This window comes from Hemicordylus capensis, chromosome 2 (assembly GCF_027244095.1).
Source record: "Hemicordylus capensis ecotype Gifberg chromosome 2, rHemCap1.1.pri, whole genome shotgun sequence".
Classification (NCBI taxonomy): Eukaryota; Metazoa; Chordata; class Lepidosauria; order Squamata; family Cordylidae; genus Hemicordylus; species Hemicordylus capensis.
This window is the reverse complement of record NC_069658.1, coordinates 59713739-59737194: the sequence shown is the minus strand read 5'-3', so window position 1 is coordinate 59737194 and position 23456 is coordinate 59713739. Positions and strand designations below refer to the sequence as shown.

General features: G+C 42.7%; 1 protein-coding gene across 3 annotated transcripts in view; it reads right to left on the bottom strand.

Annotated features, from left to right (window-relative positions):
* Positions 1–2418: 2418 nt before the first annotated feature.
* POLR3G (RNA polymerase III subunit G) overlaps positions 2419–23456 on the bottom strand; it is a 46883-nt gene continuing 25845 nt past the window's right edge. For 2 of the 3 annotated variants that reach the window (XM_053304056.1, XM_053304055.1), the window contains exons 2-8: positions 22394–22522; positions 19168–19297; positions 12892–12954; positions 10937–10987; positions 8766–8851; positions 6551–6679; positions 2419–2793 (exon numbers count right to left, since the gene is read on the bottom strand). In XM_053304056.1, the coding sequence (XP_053160031.1) occupies positions 2707–2793; positions 6551–6679; positions 8766–8851; positions 10937–10987; positions 12892–12954; positions 19168–19297; positions 22394–22513 (666 nt within the window). In that variant the 5' untranslated portion in view covers positions 22514–22522 and the 3' untranslated portion in view covers positions 2419–2706. The remainder of the gene's footprint in view (positions 2794–6550; positions 6680–8765; positions 8852–10936; positions 10988–12891; positions 12955–19167; positions 19298–22393; positions 22523–23456) is intronic. The other variant, XM_053304057.1, reaches the window with a different exon arrangement.

Genomic DNA, 23456 nt, shown 5'->3' with positions numbered 1-23456 from the left:
AGTCACTATCCGACTAAACTCTTATCAAAGAAATTCTCCATACTCAAAAGTAAATTCAGAAGAAGCTTTGACTGACAGCCTTGCAACTTTCCTATAGAAATGAAGGAGAATGCTGACAAGCATCTGGAGTCATGAGGGAAAACCTGACCTATTTGGATTGAAAACCTATGTTTTACAGATATCTGAATCTGTATGAGAGCTGCCTAGTAAAATATGACACATGCATCATCAGCCTTCAGATTCTATCCTTCTTAAGCCCTCTTCAAATGTTAGAGTGCCGAAAGTGGAGAGGTCCCTCCCCACTGTTGTCACTCACCCCTGCTGCCAGCAGCTCAATTATGGCTCTGTTTGTCTAAAAGGGGAAGCACCGTAACCATTATGGGCAGAGTTTCCATGAGCAGCAAACCTGGATTGCTCAAGATTGCTAGTCAGTAAATTACTCACTGATTTATAGTGCAGGTGCACAACCCTGTAATGACCCCTACATTTTGTACATTTTCAGGTAGAATTGAATATGCAGGTTTTAACATGCTTTGGTTCTTATTTGCACGATTCCACTGGGGTCGCAGAGGAAGCAATACAGAGCGATTACACCTAATGGAAATTCATTTGCATCAGAGGCTATACCTAAAGATCGTTGGGGCAATAATCAAGAAGGCCTCTCCTGCATGCACAACAGCTGAGCCTCCCTCATGTGCAGCAAGAAAGCTTTTGCTTACAACTTCAAAGTAAACCACAGTTCTACATATGAATTTGGTAGGAATATAGGAAGCTGCCATATACTGAGTCAGACCTTAGGTCCACCTAGCTCAGTATGGTCTACGCAGACTGGCAGCAGCTTCTCCAAGGTTGCAGGAAGGAATCTCAGCCCTATCTTGGAGATGCCAGGGAGGAACCTTGGAACCTTCTGCTCTTCCCAGAGCAGCTCAGTACTCACACATCTAGTCTCCCATTCATATGCAACCATATGAAATCCCTGCTTAGCAAAGAGACAAGTCATGCTTGCTACCACAAGACCAGCTCTCCTCTCCTTAAACACAAACTTCTTAAAAACATGAACATCCACTATTTGTCAGTGTAACCATTTCTATCTGAACATATTTATCCCAACAACTGACAAGGGTCTTAATTCCATAAGAGAACAAGTTTTTGATAAACAGCTGATTACACACTGCATTTATGCACCAGCTTGCACAGGTGATATTCATCCATTATACTTGCATGGCCATTTCTGAACAGTTCACACCACTTGTCCACTCTTAAAATAAACTGTCCCTATATTGTACACATATGCTATGGTAAATTTCACTTGGTTTAACTCACTCAGATAGTAAAAACCTAGCCTAAGGGGCAAGATGCCTCTAAATACCAGATGCAGGGGGAACAACCACACGAAGGTGGGCACGCCGTCACCTCTTGCCTGTAGGCTTCTCAGAGGCATCTGGTGGGCCACTGTGGGGAAACAGGATGTTGGATTAGGCCTTGGGCCTGATTCAGCAGGGCTGCTCTTATGTAATGGCACTTCAACTGTGGTGCAAGCTGACAGAGAGAACTGCTTGCCAGTGACAATATTGTCAACTCAATACAGACATTCAGTAATGTTTAGGTATGTGGTTAATAGTATATAAGAATGAGTACACAATGGGCATGTATGTCTGTGAAAATAAGGAAATTCATATTTGACTCCCACTCATATTCAATCAGCCACCTAATGGTGCAGTGGGGAAATAACTTGATTCGCAAGCTAGAGGCTGCCGGTTCAAATCCTAGCTGGTATGTTTCCCTGACTATGGGCAACACCTATATCAAGCAGCAGTGATATAGGAAAATGCTGAAAGGCATCACCTCATACTGCAAAGGAAGAGGCAATGGTAAACCCCTCCTGTATTCTACCAAAGACAACCACAGAGCTCTGTGGTTGTCAGGAGTCGACAGACTTGACGGCACATTTTGCCACATTCAATCTCTTTGACTATATGATCCATACAGCAAGGCCACTGCATGCTTGCTCTTCAACTGTGGAGTAATTCAATTCCCAGGAGAATGGAATTACTGAGCCAGGGTAAGGCTCAGGGTTTCCTGGAAGCACTACTGGCTTTTACTGGCTAAGATTAAATCAGTCTAGACAACTAAGTTTTGATCTCACATCCAATAACTGAAAATTTAGTGCATGTTTTATTAGCTTGTTTTAAACAGTAGTGCTTATCCCAAACATTTTATGGGGCAGTTTTTTTTTTTTTAAAGAAAGAATGAAATGCAGATGTAACAGACAGACCTACACCTTGTGATCATACAGTACCATCCCAGATCCTACTTTTAGTTTAAAAAGAGTTTTAAGGCAAGAATTGGGCTAGCAAAGAAAAGAATTTGAACTTCTCTCTTCATACCACAATTGCATAAGCCAAAATCATATAGTACTCAGACCCCAAAGTTACTTTAGTGGCACATAACATTTCTATACATTAATTCACAAAAAGGTAGCATGGGTATGCGGAGCATATTGGACCAGCTCAGTACTCTGCCACTACAATCGACCATCCCTTCTATTGGGAAAATACTATTAGGTTATTACTTTCATGTGTCACTGAAAGATGTGTTTATCAAAGTCTTCAAAGGCTCTATTATCTGCCATAACTTCTTATAATGCAGCTGTATCCTCAGGTCCTCTCCAGGTGGTATTTTCCATTCTTGAAACCTTAAGTAATATCAGTAAGTTGCTTCGTCCATATTGTCATCACTATCAGCTGCATAGTCATCTCCGTCTTCAAAATATGAAGCAATGTAGTCATTCTCCTGAAGGACAACGTATTAGTCAAGGTGCTGTAAATCCAACTTGGCATAGACAGTACCAAAATGCACAGTTATGTGTACATAAAGTGCAATCCAAGCCCAAAGTTGTAACCACTATTCTCTCTAAGGCAGGGATTCTCAATGTTGGGTCCCCAGACGTTATTGGACTTCAACTCCCATAATCCCCAGCCCTAGTGGCCTTTGGTTGGGGATTATGGGAGCTGAAGTCCAATAACATCTGGGGACCCAATGTTGAGAATCCCTGCTCTAAGGTATACTCACCGACCCCTAGGCCCCCGAGCAGCAGTTTCTGGCGGGTGCACAGTCTCTGCTGCACCTGCCATGGCCGCCCAACTGCCCAGCAACCCATTCCCGCCCCCGCCCCCCCCCCCCCCACTCTGGGATGCATTTGACCGTCACCTCTCTCCCGGGCAGGGTTGTCGTTGCTGCCGCGCTGATGCCTCCTCCTCCTCCAGTTCCGGCTGCAGATCTCGTGAGGCTTCTGTCAAGATCTGCAGATGGAGGAGGATGGAGGATGGGAGGCAGTGGCAGTGGCTCCCCCTGGCAGCCCAGAAAGACTAGGGGTAGGGGGGACAGGAGGTGGAGAGACCAGAGCTGGGGACGATGAGAGGCAGCAGTGGAGAGACCAGAGCTGGGGAAGGGGAGGGGGAATGAGGACGGGAGGTGGAGACGCCCCTGCTGGGCTAAAAAAGAGGCGGTTAAAAGGTTTTGCACACCGTGCTTCACATTACTTCCAAACTACATTTGTGCATGCGAGAGAGAGAGAGAGCGACTGACTGACTTGCGCATACTGCCTTGATACTGCCACCCAGGACAAATCTCTTTCCACTCACTGATTCTAAAAATTAGAGGGAACACTGGTTGTAACTGGCAGAACTCACATGGATTAGTAGATCCATGTGATAACCCCAGTGGTAAATAATTGTAGAGGCTATTTTCTTAATTAAAATCAGTGATGGTAGTGGAAAGCTATACTTCAGAGCCCACTAATTATATTCTTTCCATAAGAGAGAGAGAGAGAGAGAGAGAGAGAGAGAGAGAGAGAGAGAGAGATGTTGAGGGTTGTTAATTTTACCCCCAGTAGGTAAACAGCAGAGCACTAGGGAAGAGCACATACTCCAGTTACAGTGTAGTTAAACACAGAGTTTAGTTGTTGCAGCTATTTAGAGTAAACACATGGAGAAACTTGTAGAACTAAATACTAAGCATTTATTGGTTGAATACACTTGGATAGGAAAGACCTAATCCTAATCTAAAGGACTACATAATGAACAGTTAAGGAGGGAGAGAGATGTTTCCAGCGGCATAGCCACCATTGGGCGACTGGGTTCAAACAACCTAGGCCGCCGCCCCTCAGGGCACTTCACGGCCCTAACACGCCCCCTGCGTCTGACGTGCAGGGGTGTGTGGTTTAGCTCCCAAATGGGGCCCCGTGGCCCCGTTCAGGAGTTAAATGGTCAGCGCTGTGTTTACAATGGAGCCAGGAGAGGCTTTCCCTGCCTTAAAGGGAAACCCACGCTGCAAATGCAGCGCTGGCCTCAATCTAGACCTAAACCATGCCCCCCCCCACGTCTGATGTGGGGGCGTGGCTAACCGCCCGCATCTGATGTCAGACGTAGGGCACGGGCCACCGCTGGCCTCCCTCCACTAGTGGATGTTTCAATCTACTCTCTAAGAGGAAAGGAAGGATTGTGAAGCTCAACAGGAAATACCTGAAGAGTAATATCAGGGGCCATAGAGTAGAGACAGGTAGAACAGTTAGGGAGAACCTTACTCACTATCTCTACTCCCAATGCACCTAGTGGTCATTAGTATAGTTGGTGCAAAGGGTCGATGCACTGGAACACCATCTCCAACAAGAGATCCTGCCCTCTTACAAGTCACAATATGGGGACAATTCTATACCATATATGTTGTTTTCTAATAAATAAATATTTGAAAGTAAATGAGAGATAAAAAATGTCTCCATAGTTACAGGGAATGCAACTTTCCTTTTTTAGATAGATAGGAGAGGGCATGCCCTCAACTCCTGCCTGTAGGCTTCCAGCGGCATCTGGTGGGCCACTGTGTGAAACAGGATCCTGGATTAGATGGGCCTTGGGCCTGATCCATCAGGGCTGTTCTTATGATGAAAAAGGCAAGATACTGATTTTGTACCTGTAGAAAATCTCTATAGCATCTCAAATCTCAACACTACATTTTTCAACCTGCATCAATTACACTATGTAGCAGTGTAATAAAAAGTAGCATTATAAAGGGCATCACTTGTGCTGCTGAGAATTTGAGACAGATTGAGAGCACATAAAAACAGCAATATGAATGCAAGAGAAATATAAATGCAAACTTAACTGTGCTCTAGCTTTCACAAACTAAGTGAACTTTGCTCCATTACAATTGTCCACCTCTAACCAACAATTTGGAGTTACTAAGGGATCCAACAAGGATTCTTCTACATTAAACTCACCACAACCCTAGCATTATTTGGTCAAGCTAAAACATGCCTCCCGATCCTAAAAAGGTTTTACGTGAAAGTGAATTGTATAAGTTTCAGTACATCTTACTACCCAAGCAGGTATGCTTAGGGTCACAGTTACAGGGTGTTTCCATAAGCAACAAGAGCAGGACTTTTAACCTCCAGTAGGTCACCCCCATAAATTGTCAATGGAATACAGAAAGTCGCAGAGAGCCATTTTGAAATTAGTCTACATTCTAACCAATGTCATTCCTTAATTTAATGTGAGAAATTGAAGCATCACTTGTGGAAACTGCATAGGGGTTGTTCACACAAGCAGCCCTAACTGGGTAAGGCTGTTCATGTTGAATGCCAAGATCAGGCCCAATTCTGGTGAAGTCCCACTGGGTAGCCCAAGTTTTCTCCCCGGCTTTTTACAAGCATGGTGGTAGCATGCCCTTCTACCTCAGTCCCTGGTCGTGTGGCTAGAGAGCCTGGCAGTGGGGAAATCCCCCAAAGCACTTCCCTTCTTGCACAGTACCCTGTGGGAGGCCGCAGCCTGCTTTCCCCTGCTCCCAGAGCTGCTGCATGCTCCTCATGTGGGTGTGCGGTGATGGAAAGCTTGGGAGCGGTGCTGGTCGTGTGCAGATCAAGAAGGCTCCTGCTAACTGAGCAAATAAGCAGCTTTTAAAAGTAGTGATTCTCTTTATAGAGCAGGGGGAGAGCAACTGGCCCTATCCAGCCCCAGCACAGCACCCCTCCAGTGGCTGTTAGTGGTGTCTATCTTATGTTTCTTTTTAGATTGTGAGCCCTTTGGGGAGAGGGAGCCATCTTTATTTTTATTTCTCTATGTAAACCACTTTGGAAACTTTTGTTGAATAGCAGTAAATAAGTAGTAATCATTGTCCTGACTTTCCCCCAGCCCTCACCAGGCCAGGTAAGTCCGGGTTGTGACAGTGACCTTAGAGTGAGCCAGATTTATTGTAGATATTCCAATCACAGCCTGACATAGGGAAGGTTTGTTGTTGGTGCTGTTATGTGTATATCTCTCTTCCTCCAAGGAGCCCAGAGCAGTGTACATGGTTATGTTTATCCTCACAACCACCCTGTGAGATAGGTTAGGCTGAGAGATGAGTGATTGGCTCAGAATCACCTAGTAAGTTTCATGGCTGAATGGGGATTTGAACTCTGTCCTCCCTGATCCTAGCCCAATGCTATAACAACTACTGGCTACCAGATTTGTTTCTAAAATAATCTGCTAGATTTTTTTTTTTATAAAGGCAATACCTCTTCATGCTCCTCTTCGTCATATTCTTCTGGCTCTTCTCCCTCTTCCTCATCCTCTTTGTCTCTTTCTTTCTTTTTTTCCTTTTCCTCCTCATCTGACTTTTCTTCATCTCCTTTCTTTTCCAAGTCCTGTTAAAATGATCAACACTACAACATTTGAATTTCCAGCTGAGGGGTTCTTTTTTGTTTGTTTAACAAATAAACTCAGCAAAGTGCTTAAGTTGCTAAAAGAATTCTTGGCTAATGCAAGCAGCATGATACAACCACTGCCCAGGAAACCCCCTTAAAAACTGCTGCAGATCACCAGTCTGCCCTCAGCAGCTTCTCCTGAGTGGTTTAACTCTTTCTACTACTGTCTGCCCTCTTTATTATCCACATACCTCTAGAACAGGGCTTCTTATTTAATATATTTCCATATACACACACACACACACACACACACACACTTCTATGTATATATACATTTCTTAACATTGGCTCCCCAGATGGTATTAGACTACAACTCCCATCATCCCCAGCCATGGCCTTTGTGGCTAGGGATGATGGGAGTTGTAGCCCAACATCATCTGGGGACCAATCGCTAAGAAACCCTGCTTTAGAATAAATACATGAGGCGACCTACGGTCTCTTCAAACCTAGCATAAACCAACCCTAGTAGACCAGCCACACCATCTTCATTCCAGAACAGGAGATATAAACAATTAATGGTTCACACAAAAAGGTGATTTCTCCATAACATAAATATAGTGCTAGTCATTTTCAGAATAGGGAATGAACCACAACAAATTAACCTAGATTTTTTGTGTCCTTTTCCTAGATTTGTTGTGTCCATTGTAAGGTGCTCCTTACAATGTAATCTTACTACCACCATCACCACCACTAGAGTTTCCAAAGAAAAATAAATAATAAATAAATAAGATGGTTCTCTGTCCCCAAAGGGCTCACAATCTAAAAAAGAAACATAAGAAAGACACCAGCAGCAGCCACTGGAGGGATGCTGTGCTGGGGTTGGTTAGGGCCAGTTGCTCTCCCACTGCTAAATATAAGAGAATTGCTGCTTTGAAAGGTGCTTCTTCGCATGTTTAATTAGAAATAGGTCCTTCATAAACCGGGGTACTCCCAGGTAAGCATGCATAAGACTGCAGACTTTGGCCCAATTCAGGTGTACGAGGAAACCATGATTTCCTGCCTTGTGGACACGTCCTGGAAAGCTGCAGGCTCTCATGCTCCTCCTTTACATGCTGAACGAGGATACTGAACCTTCCACTTTTAAATTAAGCAGTAAAAGCCCAGCTTTGCATATCATCTGAACTCGGGAATCTGTGATTAGTTCTAACTATGCTTTGTTCACAAACTACAATCTGAAATCAGGGTCCCTTTAACAGATTCTCCATCCCCAAAGGGATCCCACTGAAACCCTCCACTTCTCTTGAACACACTAGCATCTTTTCTCCATTTAACTATATTGGTTTGGTAGCATTATTTGACTTGAAGAGCATCAGGAGGCCTACCACTGTCCAAGGCTTGCTGTTTCTCAGTGTTTAGTCATCCTGATTGCCATCCTGTCACATGCCATACTATAAAATCATCTCCAAGCCAATTAAGAGAAACTGGAGCACTTCACCGTTATGTGAAAATACCCTAAATTGCTGCATTAGCCCTAAAGCTCTTTTGTATTTTTCTTTCAGGTTCTATATTAAAAAAAGAGCCCCTGGTGGCGCAGTGGTAAAACTGCCGCCCTGTAACCAGAGGTTACAAGTTCAATCCTGACCAAGGGGCTCAAGGTTGACTCAGCCTTCCATCCTTCCGAGGTCGGTAAAATAAGTACCCAGAATGTTGGGGGCAATATGCTAAATCATTGTAAACCGCTTAGAGAGCTCCAGCTATAGAGCGGTATATAAATGTAAGTGCTATTGCTATTGCTATAAAGGTTAATCTCTTTTTCACATCTCTGTTAACAATGAAGACCTATTTCCAATAAAGGGCTGGGTTGGACTATATTTTGTCTGCCCAGCCCACCACACACGGTCAGGATGTACACATGCTGTGAGCATTCATGTCCTTCCACACATCCCAGTGTACTTCCCCCTAATCAAATGGGGGCTGGGCGAGTTCATCTCAACTTCACCTCTACGCACACGAGAAATACTAGTATAAACTTGTATTTGTAAAGCACGTACATGAGAAGTTTGGACAAACATAGAGCAGGTCTTACCTCTATCTTTTTCAATACATCCACATTAGTTTTGGATGCTGCTATTTTGGATGCTGTAGTTTTTGCCTTTTTCAATTTTCCACCTGCTGAAGTAAAAACCTCTTATCCTTGTACTCTCCAGAATTCATACATGATATATTTCTTTTAATCATTATACTGGCACAATAGCCCCAGTATAGTTAAGCTGGAGTGTTTTCAATGTTCCACCATTATAAACCCTGAACATTCTATTGCTTAAAAAATCAAAACCATTTGTCCGATCTGCCTGGTCATCAGCACACATTCACAAGGTGATGAGACACCTCCCCTGCAAATTTGGTGAAGATCTGTTAGAAAATGGCTTAGATAAAACAATTTAAAGTTTTTCTCTTTTGAACAGGGGTTTAAGGGTTGGGAACATATTTTCAGACGAAGGAAGTGCTATTTGAAATGAGTTTGTAGTCCTTTACATAGTTTCAGCCTTTAGATTGCATGCCAGAAAAAATGCTTTTTGTATAACCCCCTGGGATCCAATCGATCGTTATTTTGCAATTGATCCTCAAAGTTGGGTTATAAGAGGCAGAAAAAGGCACTTATAGTGCTTACAGAGTCTATGCAGTAGCAAGTTTGAAGTTAGTGCCCACAGTGCTGCCCACAATGAACATGGCAGCTGACTCACTGCCCAGACATTTAATAGGTGCAGTTTCCCTAATCACTTCCTAGAGATGCCACGGATGAATTTCTGCCTGATGCATCTCTGATCAAGGCAAAGTGTGGGTGCATGGAGTCTCATTTCTAAAGCCATCATACCGTTCAAAGTCTTTACAGCTTATATGGTGCAATTAGATGGGCATCTTAACTTGCCAATTCCATTCTTTTAAGGTACGAGTGAAAATGTAAAGCAGCTTTACTCATTTTAAACCAAAGGTTTTTGGATTACTGAATTATCAGATTTGTAGACTGCCCCAAACTACTGTCTCTGGGCAGTTTACAATTTACATAATGAATAAGGTATGTTATATAGTTCCCAGTTTAGAAACCAATGAAGCAGTCAAACCACAGGCTGGTATGTTGCACAGAAAAAAAAGATGGTTCTGAAGTGCCCATACCACAGTGGATGCCTAAAAAACCCCAGCAGTTTTGTCATGAGCACTCTTGAAGAAATATTCAAACTGGCACAACTGCACTTACATTGGAAATAATGTGTCTCAGAGGTGTAAATGTGAAAGTTTAAGTATCTGTACAAGATCAGTAGGAACATAAGTACACAGGATGTTGCTTTATACGGAGTCAAACCATTGGGCCATCTAGCTCAGTACTGTCTACCCAGACTGGCAACAGCTTCTCCAAGATTACAGGCAGGAGTCTCTCTTTGTGGAGATGCCAGGGAGGTAACTAGGAACTTTCTGCATGCAAGCATGTAGATGCTTTTCCCAGAGCAGCCCCATGCCCAAAGGGAATAGCTTGTGGTGCTCCCAACATGTAGTCTCCCATTCAAATACAAGCCAAGGCAGACCCTTCTTAGCAAAGGGGGCAATTCATGCTTGCTACCACAAAACCAGCTCTCCTCCCAAAGTATGTTGAGGTATTGTAGTTAGTCAGATGCCTATACATCTAGTCCGCTGGTTTTAAAGAGATTGCGTGAGTGCAGACAGTTCAGAACTGCCAGAATTTCACTGAGCAACATGTCAGCCACTCTTTGCAATTCCCAGTAACCTGTGGGGGGGAATTTAGCCTCCTCTTATTCCAGCAGATTCTAGAAATAGAGAAGTTTCAAATGATGCAAGGAAGAAAAAAAGAACATAATTTTGTTGAATACTTTCCCAGAGTACCTATCACTAAATATATGATATTTCAACATCACAGATTAATCACTTACAAAACCAACACCAAAGTAAAACATAAATATTAAAAGGAATCTTAAATAAATAAATAAATAAATAAATAAAGAAAGAAAGAAAGAAAGAAAGAAAGAAAGAAAGAAAGAAAGAAAGAATGTAATATATATCCCCTTTTCTCTCTGCCATCCAACATCACATCACATCTCTACCTGAAGAAATTAGAGTACAAAACAAAAACCAACACTGTTGCAAATTCCAACAACGTAAGGGGTGGTCAAAAATCCTATAAAACAAGTAATCTGGATTCCAAAAAGAGAAAGTATAGAATACTGTTTAATATGCAAAAGTTACCTCTCTTAATCTTTTTCCTTGGTTTCATCTCTCTTGGGAGTCTTCTCCAGTCTTCAAAAAAAATACATTAATACTTTAATTATGTTTTGATTGAAATGCCTTTAATGTACAGGAACTGACAACTACTGCAATAAACCCTAAGCCTTTGAACAATTTTAATACAAGAACAGTTCCCCTGAGCAGTGTTCCTTCTAAGGGTTGTGCATGTGTGCGTGCTCACAAGTTTTTTTTGATATCCACTCAGTTAATTTTAGATCCCGCTTGGGTTGAATCAGGAAGGCTCCACTTTGAATGCATGTGCACACACACTGCCTTGATACCAACACTCAGAACAAAACTCATTCTGCACAAAAATGATTTTTTTTTTTAAGGGAACACTGCCCCTGAGTTGAATAGATCTACATGTGCAGATCTCAAGTCAAGCCTGCATAAACACATGGAAATTGAACAGCATAATGCCACTTATGGTAGTTAATTATATTTAAGGGGCAAGTTTTAGTTATGTTGAAACAAAGGCACAGAGAAAAGACAAAGGCGGGAGGGGGGACGAACAGGATAAATTACAGCACACATTCTCATATTTTGTGACTACAGAGGACTTCAGGATTTCATTGTCAAAGGAAGGATCCAGGCGACTCTTCATTGTGGACTAGAGAACATTGGCTGCAGCCATCATCCTTCCTGGTCCTTCCCATATTACTGCATGATACAATGTGGTTCTGTGTAAAAATTAAGTTAGGCATGGCACTCATACAGATTACTATGGAGGAACTGGAAAGCACTTTGAACTTCTCAAGGAATTATATGCACAGAATCATGGGATTTTAGAACTAGAAGGAGCCATGAATGCCTCCTAGTCCAAACCGCTGATCAGGATACATGAACCTTAAACAACTTTGTTCCCAATGTCACGATCAAATGCTGAAAAATAATCTTTTTGGCATCAAGCTCATAGTGGACTACAACAAACCTCAATAAGCAGAGCTGCCCTTGAAGATAGTTGGCAGGTTGCAACTGACAAAGGTCAGATGGCTCACCGCCTGATAAGGGACAACTAAGTGTCCCGTCTGACCTGGTTTCACATAACAGAGGAACTCAATTCAGTTGTGATGCGCGTTACCCTCACAGCCTTTTAGGCACTATTCAGGATATTGATTTTGACCTACAAGGCCCCAAGTGGGGTGGTGGTGACATATTTGAGACAAACTAACGTCACATTACAATGGCAGTCAGTAGAGTAGCTTCCTCATAATCCCCACCATCTTTGAAATAAGAGTGACAGGCAACTATAAAGATATTCCTAATTGAGTTCTTTAAAACACTTCTTTCTCCAGAAAATTGTAATAAGACTTAGCAACTATGAGTGTGGTTGAGATGAAGGGAGGAAAGAACTAGCTATATAAATATTTTAAAACATTGTCACTCAAGACTGGGTGAGTCAGAAACCTAAACAAGGCAAATACGATGTTAAGCAACTGCAAATCTAATTGGAGACTTAATAATCCATAATAAATCCAAATCTAATAAATCCAAAATATGCAGAGCACACACACAAAGAAATAGAAGCTTCTAACCCAAAGTCTGACTAAACAAACTTTTCTCTAAATTAACCTTCCTGAAGCCAAAGCCCAGGCTTCTTTCCCCTGAACTCATCAAACACCTGTTGAGAATCAAGCCCCTGCAGTTCTATCTTCCAAGAGCTGCAGTCATCCTGTTGCAGCAAACTCAATTACCACATGTCACTGTGTGTACCTCCAGCCTAGCTTCTTCTGACAAAGAACTCCCTTCTTCCTGGCAACAGCTCTCTAGGTCCCACTCACCTGGTGTGCTGATTGGCTGAGCCCTGGAGTTCACCAGCCTGTCAGTCAAGACAGAGCTCACTTTCAGTTAACTTTTAGAGGGAGTGGAGCCTAGTCACTACAGCAGTTTACTCTCTCTCTCTCTTTTTTTTTTACCTGGGGTCCATTCTAGATCCTCTTGATCTGTCTGCAAGTATTTTTTGCTGTACTTTTCAACTCCTAGGAGACAATAAAAAATGTAGAGATGTTTAGTTTGAAGACTACAGACCTACTGTAGAAAAAATTAGTACAGAAATTGAATCTCTACTGAAGCACGATACAAGCATTATTCTTTTCAGAAAAACACCCTCTCACTGCATTGATAACAAATATGCATTTAAATCTTAAAACTCTCAACATTAGACCCACAAATCCCTATTCTGTCTGTCAGAAATGACAGTTTAGAATGCAAAACGTTTTGTCTCTGAAGTATGTTCACAGTCAGTCCCCAAATGATGTATCGGGACGTATTAGTATGTCATGTGCCACAAAAAGGGATGGAGTGTGTCTTGGAAAGTTATATCACCACACTGAATGCCTCCATGGTCTTATGCACCAATAGATGGGCAGTGATACCACCTTAAATATGAAAATAAGGGTATATTGGAATTCTCCAACATGTGCTGCAACTGGCAGATGTGATGGAAGCCCCGAAGCAGCTTTATGACACAGAAAGTACAGTTCCATCCCTGAATGATTGGGTAAAGGAAGGAGCAGGACACTGGTAAGCAATATTAGCTATATTACAATTGCAAGGAGGATGCCAGCTTTTTGATCAAGAAGGTGACTGAGAAAATACATGTTACACACTCCCTACTTCCTTGAGCAGCATGAAATCCAATGGTAGTGCTATAATATTTAATTTCCTTGGACATGAACAAATGTGAATTGTAACTTTGTAAATTTACAGATATACAAGCAAAGCAAAACAAAGCAGACTTCTACAGTAGACCACACAGCTGTGGAGCCTGCACCAGAGTCCCTAGGAGAGCATATGAATTCCAAGGTGCATTTCAGCCAACTCGCAGTTCTCTCAAAGCCACCATTCAAATTCAAACTGCCTTCTTTCCTTGCCTAGTATCCACCACTGTTTTCAGACTGTATCTTGCAAGAAAATGATCCATTCAGGATATGTCTAGTCATTAGCTCTCATTCATGGAAAATCAACCCACTACGTCTTATTATTAGCAAGCAATCTGCTTAGCAAAAGACGGTCCCCCAGCAGCCATGACAAGGTCTCGGTTCAGAAGTAATGGGACGCATCATGGTTTCCTGCTATGAAAATGAGCTTCTGAAAGCTTTTAACTTTTGTTTTGAACGAAGCCACAGTTCTGCAGTACATAGTTTCATGCTTTGAAACCACAGTTTGAATCGTTTATTTTCCCTAACTGTGGTTTGAAGTACAGAGCTGGTCTTGTGGTAGCAAGCATGACTTGTCCCCTTAACTAAGTAGGGTCTGCTATGGTTGCATATGAATGGGAGACTGGATGTGTGAGTACTGAGCTGCTCTGGGAAGAGCAGAAGGTTCCAAGGTTCCTCCCTGACATCTCCAAGATAGGGCTGAGATTCCTTCCTGCAACCTTGGAGAAGCCGCTGCCAGTCTGTGAAGACCATACTGAGCTAGATGGACCAATGGTCTGACTCAGTATATGGCAGCTTCCTATATTCCTACCAAATTCATATGTAGAACTGTGGTTTACTTTGAAGTTGTAAGCAAAAGCTTTCTTGCTGCACATGAGGGAGGCTCAGCTGTTGTGCATGCAGGAGAGGGCCTTCTCTGTTATTGCCCCCAGACTTTGGAACGCTCTCCTGGTGGGCATCTGATCCTCAGTCTCCATCACAGTTTTTAGAAAGCCAGTTAAGTCCTGGCCTTTCACCCAGGCTTTAATATGAGTGTTTCTGGCACACGGGGCAGCAACTTGCCTAGGGAGCAAGAGGCTGTTAGTTCAAATCCTCACCAGTGTGTTTCCCAGATTGTACCTAGTAAATATATTTTTGTAATCACCTATATCGGGCAACAGCAGTATAGGAAGGTGCTGGAAGCAGATGCTCACTTCAGTGACAATGGCAAAGGCATCAGCTCATACTGCGTGGGAGGAAGGCAATGGTAAACCACTCCTGTATTCTACCAAGAAAACTACATGATTCTGTGGTTGCCAGGAGTCAACACTGACTCGACGTCACAATCTTTCCTTTCCTTGTTTTTGTTGCTGCTGCTCTGTATTTTATGGTCATACTGAGCATATTTTTTAAAACATAGATTTAGATTTGTATTTTTATATTCCAATTTAATACATTTATTGTGCAATTTTTATAATCTTATATTGTTTTAAATGTTTTGTAAACCACCTTGGGATTGTTTTTAATGAAAGGTGGTATAAAAACATAACATAACATAAATAAACGACAGAAGGAGAGAGAGGAATGCACAGGTGTATGGGTCTCACTTTTGACATGCTCAGGAGCCTTACAGCATCACGAGCTCTCCATATGTTGGCATATTGGGGAACGGTCACTTAGTAGGCAATGCGACAGTTATGGCCAGATTTAATAGCTGCCAAAAAGCCAAACTGTAAGTGAACTAGTCTTGCACCTTCCCTATGCTGGGATACCTAAGTAGACTCCCGAAGTTAATTCGCAAACGTTAACTCCGTTCAAGGTCCCTCTGCATGATTGACCCTCCTTTGGTTTACCTTCCCTCCAAAGATGTCTCAAATCTGGCCCTATCCAACTGGCCCTAAATTAAGATATATAATTTAGATAAACCCCTGCTAACGGGGCAAAGAGGCACCTTTAACCGTGGTGATTCTCCTTATTTAGCAGGGGGAGAGTAACTGGCCCTATCCACCCCCAGCACAGTATCTCCAGTGACTGTTGCTGGTGTCTATCTTATGTTTCTTTTTAGATTGTGAGCCCTTTGGGGACAGGGAGCCATCTAATTTATTTATTTATTATTTTTCTGTGTAAACTGCTCTGAGCCATTTTTGGAAGGGTGGTATAGAAATCAAATGAATGAATGAATGAAATGAGCTAAAAACAATTACCTTAGCAGGGAAGTCAGATAAGGCTCCGCAAATGCGCATTCCCTCCTTATCAAAAGAAGGCTAGCAAGGAATAGGAACTGGGAGATGTACCCATTAAAAAACTGATTAGTTTACTAAGTTTTTCCAACCAAAAAGAGTTACTGTGTTTGCACATTCAATCACTCTATTTGCATTGACCTATTCAAGCACTGTGTTGTAACACAGCACAACAAACAATGGGATCTTTTGAGATTCCCCGCAAGTGCCCTATTCAAAAAGAAAGAACATGAATGTCCCCTCAGAACACGATTTGAGCTTTAACTGCCCCTGGTTGCTTGAGCAACTGTACTCCCCTTGGTCTCCAGTGCCCCTCACTTGGTTTCCACATTTTGGAGTCACCCATTACTTGAACGCTGCAGTGGACATTTGGATACCACTTGGCCGTGTTTTGCTCTGCAGGCCACCTTCGCTTCCAGGCCCTAGAATGAATCCTTTGCCAGATCCAATCTGCACAGCTCTCCTTGCTACCTCCTGGAGCTGGCTTCATGAGAATAGATGCCCTTTGGATCTATCCCTGCAAACTAGACCTCTTGATTCTTTGCTGCCGCTTGCTGTTTCCCGATCGATCCCTCAGGAAAGAGGTCCTTCAGTTGCTCCTGAGCTACAAGGATTCAACCACCACTAAAGGAAGAAACAAGGTTGTGTGATAACTGCTGCGCCCCAGTCTAGGAGCCATCTATCCTTGTTTCTTCTCTCTAAAATCTGAGAGCCTGTTTCTCTGGCCAGCCGAGAAGCTACTTTAATTTGGACACTAAGCTAAATTTCCTCTTAGCAGTTGTATGTTTAATCTTGTAGCGTATTTCTAGTAACAACACTGCTTTAAGTGACTCTCTTACTCCATTGCCAACATCCTTGCTAAAATATATAACCTATCCCTGCGATAAAGCTCTATATCAGAGGACTGGAAAGTAGCAAATGTAACACCGATTTTCAAAGAGGGATCTGGGGCGATCTGGGAAATTACAGGCCAGTTAGCTTAACGTCCGTTCCAGGCAAATTGATGGAAAGCATCCTAAAGGATAAAATTGTAAAGCACATAGAAAAACATGCCCTGTTGGGAGTGAACCAGCATGGCTTCTACAAAGGTAAATCTTGCCTCATCAAACTTTTGAAGTTCTTTGAGAATGTCAACAAGTGTGTGGATCAAGGTGATCCAGTTGACATAGTATACCCAGACTTCCAAAAAGCTTTTGACAAAGTTTCTCATCAAAGACTCTGGAGAAAACTTAGGGGTCATGGGATAAGGGGACAAAAACATGTGTGGATTGCTAACTGGTTGAAAGACAGGAAACAGAGGGTAGGTATAAATGGAGAGTTTTCACAATGGAGGGAAGTAAGAAGTGGGGTCCCCAGGGATCAAGAAGGGGACTGGGACCGGTGCTTTTTAATGTATTTATAAATGATCTAGAAGCAGGGGTAAGCAGCGAGGTGGCCAGATTTGCAGATGATACCAAACTCTTTCAGGTAGTGAAATCCAAAACTGATTGTAAGGAGCTCCAAAAGGATCTCTCCAGACTTGGGGAGTGGGCAACAAAGTGGCAAATGTGGTTCAATGTTGGCAACTGTAAGGTGATGCACATTGGGACGAAAAACCCCAACTTCACTTATACGCTGATGGGATCTAAGCTGTCAGTGACTGACCAGGAGAGGGATCTTGGGGTCATGGTGAACAGCTTGTTGAAAGTGTCAACTCAATGTGCGGTAGCTGTGAAAAAGGCAAATTCCATGCTAGGGATCATTATGAAGGAGACTGAAAATAAAACTGCTAATATTATAATGGCCTTATACAAAGTGATGGTGCAACCACACCTGGAGTACTGCGTACAATTCTGGTCACCACATCTGAAAAAGGACATAGTAGAACTGGAAAAGGTACAGAAGAGGACAACCAAGATGATCAGGGGCCTAGAGCACTTTTCTTATGAGGCAAGACTACAACACCTGGGGCTTTTTAGTTTAGAAAAAAGACGACCGTGGGGAGACATGATAGAGGTCTATAAAATCATGCATGGTGTGGAGAAAGTGAATAGAGAGAAATCCCCCCCCCCTCACATAACACCAGAATCAGGGGTCATCCCATGAAATTGACTGCCAGGAAATCTAGGACCAACAAATGGAAGTACCTTTTCACACAACGCGTGATCCACTTCTGGAACTCTCTGCCACAGGATGTGGTGACAGCCAACAACCTGGATGGCTTTAAGAGGGGTTTGGATAACTTCATGGAGGAGAGGTCTATCAACGGCTCCTAGTTGGAGGGCTGTGGGCCACCTCCAGCCTCAAAGGCAGGATTCCTCTGAGTACCAGTTGCAGGGGAGTAACAGCAGGAGGGAGGGCATGCCCTCAACTCCTGCCTGTGGCTTCCAGCAGCATCTGGTGGGCCACTGTGCGAAACAGGATGCTGGACTAGATGGGCCTTGGGCCTGATCCAGCAGGGCTGTTCTTATGTTATTGTACCCTTACCATCAAATAAAACCTGCTCTGTTTTTGAACATCTTTCTCTCTCTCTCTGCCAGTCATTTCCCTGTAACCAATACTTTGCACTAAATTTTTTCTGATGTGGAACTGCTCCACTCTGAGCTAATTTCCCCACACAAGACCCAAACACAATTTTGGGGTGTTCACCAATCATCCTAGGGCACTTCCATTAACAACAGGGATGAGTCTCAGAACATTATCAGTGCCAGAGATTAGCCTTTCAACTTAAGCAGCAAAAATAAACAAGACTATGCTTCAGACTTACTGCTATACTTTCAAAACCTCTGAGGTTAAGGAGCAAGTTTAAATGTTAGAGGATATAACTTCTAGGTTTGTCAAAGATTTTAAAGGAATTATGCATTCGGCTCAGGATTATAGAGGGCTAGCTGCTGGCCTCTCACACACAAACCAGTCACAACCCCTATATTGATGTCAGACACACGCTGATGCAGGGGGTATGGCCAGCACTCAGAAAGGGGGCTATGTGGCCCCTTGCCCGCTCCCAGCCAGTGCTTCGTTCTCCAGCTACTGGGTGCTCTCTCTCCCTCACATGGAGCCATTCCAAGCTGTGCCTTGTGCTCCCAGCCAGCAAATGCTTCATTCTCTGCCTGGGTGTGGAAAGGGGAGGAAGGGGGTGCCCTGGGGAAAGAGTGAGGGAGCATCTTGGCTGCGCCCAGACCGCCGCGGCCCAGGAACATTTGTCCCCCCTTGTCCAATAATGGCTACTTCACCAATTCTGCTACTAGTAACACAGCATTAAATCTGAATAATTATATTACAGCAACGTTTCTATATAAAATCATTCCTTAATAAAATGACACATCAGACAAACCTTGATCTTCATCTGTTTGGGCCACAAAATAAGGTGTCCTTTTCATAGATGCTCTAAACTCTTGTTTCAAAGCCAAAAGGTAGTCTTCATCTTCTCCAGTTTTCAGTGGCATTGGTTTGAAATCTGTTGTCTGTGTGCATTATGCAGTAATATAATAAACATAATATGCGTACTGTCAACAGAGTGGATTAATCTTTTTTTCATAAACATGTTCAGGAAGACAGAAAATGCCTCACACGATCCCCTCCATGTACAAAGCAGGGCAAGCTCACCCACCGAGCAAGGAGCCAACCACTAAGAATTTATGTCACATCCCCCATCTTTTTTATCAGTTCATATTAGAGTCTGCAGACACAGCAAGGGACTGAAATGATGCAATCCCAATGATTTAAAAGAAAGAGTGTTGTGGGGAGAAGGAGAGGGAGAGAAGTGCAAAAAATTGCAGACTGAAAACAGGACATGGGAACGGATGATACTTTGTCTACTGGTCCTTGCACATGTGATAAGGACATGCATGCACCATGAGCATGTGTGCGATTGGCTTTTCCTAATCACTGGGGTGGGGGTGGGTTGTCCATTGCAGCCACACCTCTACACAAACTACAAATACTAGCTTAAACTAGAGTTGTAACTGTCGACTCAACATCGTCCTCCTGTACATTTGATAACATAGGGAACAGCTAAAGGTCATGCCATAAAAAACCCACAGGAAAAGATTGATATTTGCAGGGGTTCTGTTCCATTTTACAACCATGGATATGGTAACCATGAATACTGATCCACTGAGGCAATGAGGATGGTGGGGGGGTTGAGTTCTCGGAGGTGGTATCTTTTAGAACCATCGCTGTGCGGTGGAGGCAGCAGCAGGGACTCCTTCTTCCTCCCCGCCTCCCTCCCAAATGATCACGCCGGCACTTTTTAAAACTACGGAGATGGCTGTGGAGGCAGCCGCAGCAGTGGGGATGGCGACAGAGGCAGCAGCAAGGACTCTTTCTCCTTCCCTGCCTCCCTCCCAAATGATCACACGGCTGGTCTGCAGCCCATTTGGGGCCTCTCAGCACACGCGCACTGTCTCTGCTGCCATCCTCACCACAGTTTTTTAAAGGTACTGCCACCACCCTGACCCACAGATACACGAGTGCCATGGGGTCCTCCACCGTGTACACCGGGTGCCTATTCTCCAACTGTGGATACGTGAAACTCTGAGTGCTGAACCCACAGATAATGAAGTTTGCCTGTATTTGTTTTGAAAGTGCAAGAGCACTATTATACTACTGCTACAAACTAATCTGGTTACTAATTTGTAATAGCAAGAGATTAAAAAACAGCAATGGAGATGCGGATGCATCTTCAGTGTGTTGCATCAAAAACAATCATTTAGGAATTCTCTTCTACAGAGGGATGAACTTGAAAAGAGACTCTCTCTGTTCTGTTTTCCCAACCTTTTTCATCCAGAGGCACAATTAAAATGAAAAGAAAATCAAACTGTTCCCTCAACACAGACACACTTTATTATGATTGGAGGTGCAAGGCTGCCACACATTATTGATTTATTTTCACTTCTTTCCTCTGTCATGCTATGAGGCTGGCAATCATTCCTTGCATCCCTCCTGTTGTGCAAGAGAGGGATGTGCCCTTCGTGATGCATTATAGGGTGAGTCAGGTCCAAAAGAAGCAAGTTTAAACTCATTTTTGGAGCTGACTCAGAGTAAATCAGCACAGCACACCAGTTTGGAAACACTGCTGTAGACCCTGCAAAGGGCACCATGAAGAAGATAGGAACATATATTTAACTGAAGCAGAGATTGCACTTATATATTCATTTTTAGCCTACTTTCTAGTAAGCTCATGAAATCACCCGGCATTCGGTGCGTGTGTCTCCTGCTATCAACTTCGCAAGGCCTGAAACAAAATGAACCAAATTGGGTACAGTTGTAGGGATACATAGGGACACCTCAACAGCACAGTTTGTGATGATGTCATCCACCCCAATCCAAGATGGTGGGCATGTGAACTTTTGAGGCACAAGCACACTAACTTGAGGACTGTCTGACTGACTTGAATGAACCAAATATGGTACAGTTGTAGTGAGTGACACACAGGGACACCTCAATGGCATAGTTTGTAATGATGACATCTACCCCGATCCAAGATGGCGGATGCATGAATATTTGAGGTGCAAGAGATCTAACTTGTGGACCTTGATTTGAACCAAATTGAGTCCAGTTGTAGAGACAGTGAAAGGAAAGTAGGCTGATTAGTTGCTCCAAGAACAACTTGTTGAATACTACATGGATCTTATGCTTTGGGCAGACAAAGGATCTCCATCTCAGTCAACCTATATATTACAGACCTCACCTACACTTCATATAAACTCGGTATACTGAGGACCTCTATCACATTAAGCAGAATGCGAGGAAGGGGGTCAATCTAACAGTGTGTAGCAATTCCATGCACGTTGTTCTGTTCTAAAGAAAAGCACATGTGCTGTATCTTCATTCTGAAGACCGCAGAGAAGGCTTTTCCCCGCCTTTCTAGGATCAAAATTCCTGAAAAGAAGGTCTTCATGTTCTTAAGACTCTCCCCCATTCCAGCAAACTATTCATACTCTTTCCCTGGATTTTCAACTTTGTTACAGTGAGATAGGAGCAGGTCTTCAGCCCATGTAGGCAATCTTGGCTCTCCAGGTGTTGCTGAACTTCCACAATATGGCTGTGGACGAAGGGAGTTGTAGTTCAACAACAACTGGAGAGTCAAGGTTGCTTGCCTCTGTGTAGCATCTTTACTTGTGAAGAGAAAGAGAAACAGGAAAATGTGCAGCCAGTTCCTACTAAATTTTCATTAAGAATTAAGTTAGCTCCTGAATTCTAAAACTCTAGTCAACAAATACAAAGGCACATACATGACTGACAAAGACTTGATTTTTTTTCCACTGCATTCAAGCTGTTCTAAAAATCAAATAACTTCAAACATAAGATACTCTGTATCTTAAGTGTTTTATCATTTTGTACTGCAATATATCTTAAGGCCTTGCTCACTTCTACAAGATGGCTATGGCTGTGACTCATTGTTTTCCAGTCTAAATTAACATTAGTAGGATTTTTTTTATACTCTTGCTGTTGTGTCATTATTTATATATGGCATGGAAGTACAATGCTATACCCAAATGAAGTGAACTGAAAAACAGTGAATGGTCTGCAATTCTGGCCACTTGCTATGTACTTACAGGATACAATGGAGAAGGTCCAAGTACAGTTTCAGGTAGAACTTCACCTTTAGCAAAGCCAATAGCTTCAATGTTGAATGTAAAGGCAGTCCGTCCTCTTCCTCGGCCTGATCTAGCCATTTTGAGTTACTGGGGGGGGAATTAGTTTAATACTGCTCATAGTGTGGAATACAATATATAATTCTGACTATTAAAGATTACAGAATGCTGTTTTCAAGCACATGCAAGCCAACCCTATTAACAAAAAGCCCATATTCTTTTAAAAGAAAGAGAATTCACAACCCCATGGCTTCAAACAGCATATGGCAACCAAGGACACCATAGGAAAGAAAGAGAGGGAAACTTCCCAGCATCCCATTCCTTACTTATAAGTTCCACTAATTTCATAAGCCTACTTGTAAGTTCCACTAATTTTATAAAAAGAACTTTCTTTCATACTACATATTAAAGATCAGTGGTTAAGGAAACAATTCCAGACTTACTGACTTGAACATAAGATCTACCAAAATTCTGCTTGGTTTATGACTGAGCTGTGAATTTGGCACGGCTGATCCCACCAAAGATAATTAAAATCCTCACCACCTCCTACACAACAACATTGTTTATAATGGCTATACATCTCTGTGTATATTTTGTGTAGATTATCCAATTGTGTTTCCTTTGGCAAAATGTTAAGCCTTCATATTTACAACTCTACTTTCTAGTTTTCTTCGGCACTCAGCAGTAACTTTTAGGCAACATCATTGGTCAGAAAAAATGTGCTAGTCAATTAATTAAGTCTCAAATGCCTAAGCACAAGTTCAGATGTTACTGCCTTGCCTTGCCTTCTACTTTTGTTTTACTATGTTTTTCTACTAGTTTTAAAATTTTAATATTTTCAATATCATGCCATTTCTCAGCCTAAATATACTGTTTATCTCAGGGATTCTTAATATAACGTTGAATCGCACAATGCATAGCTGCAACTCCAAATATACTCCGCTTTAGCAACACTTACTATAGGCAATTATGAGTAGAGGAATCATACGCGGGTATTCGAGATCCATGAGTATGCACTTACATA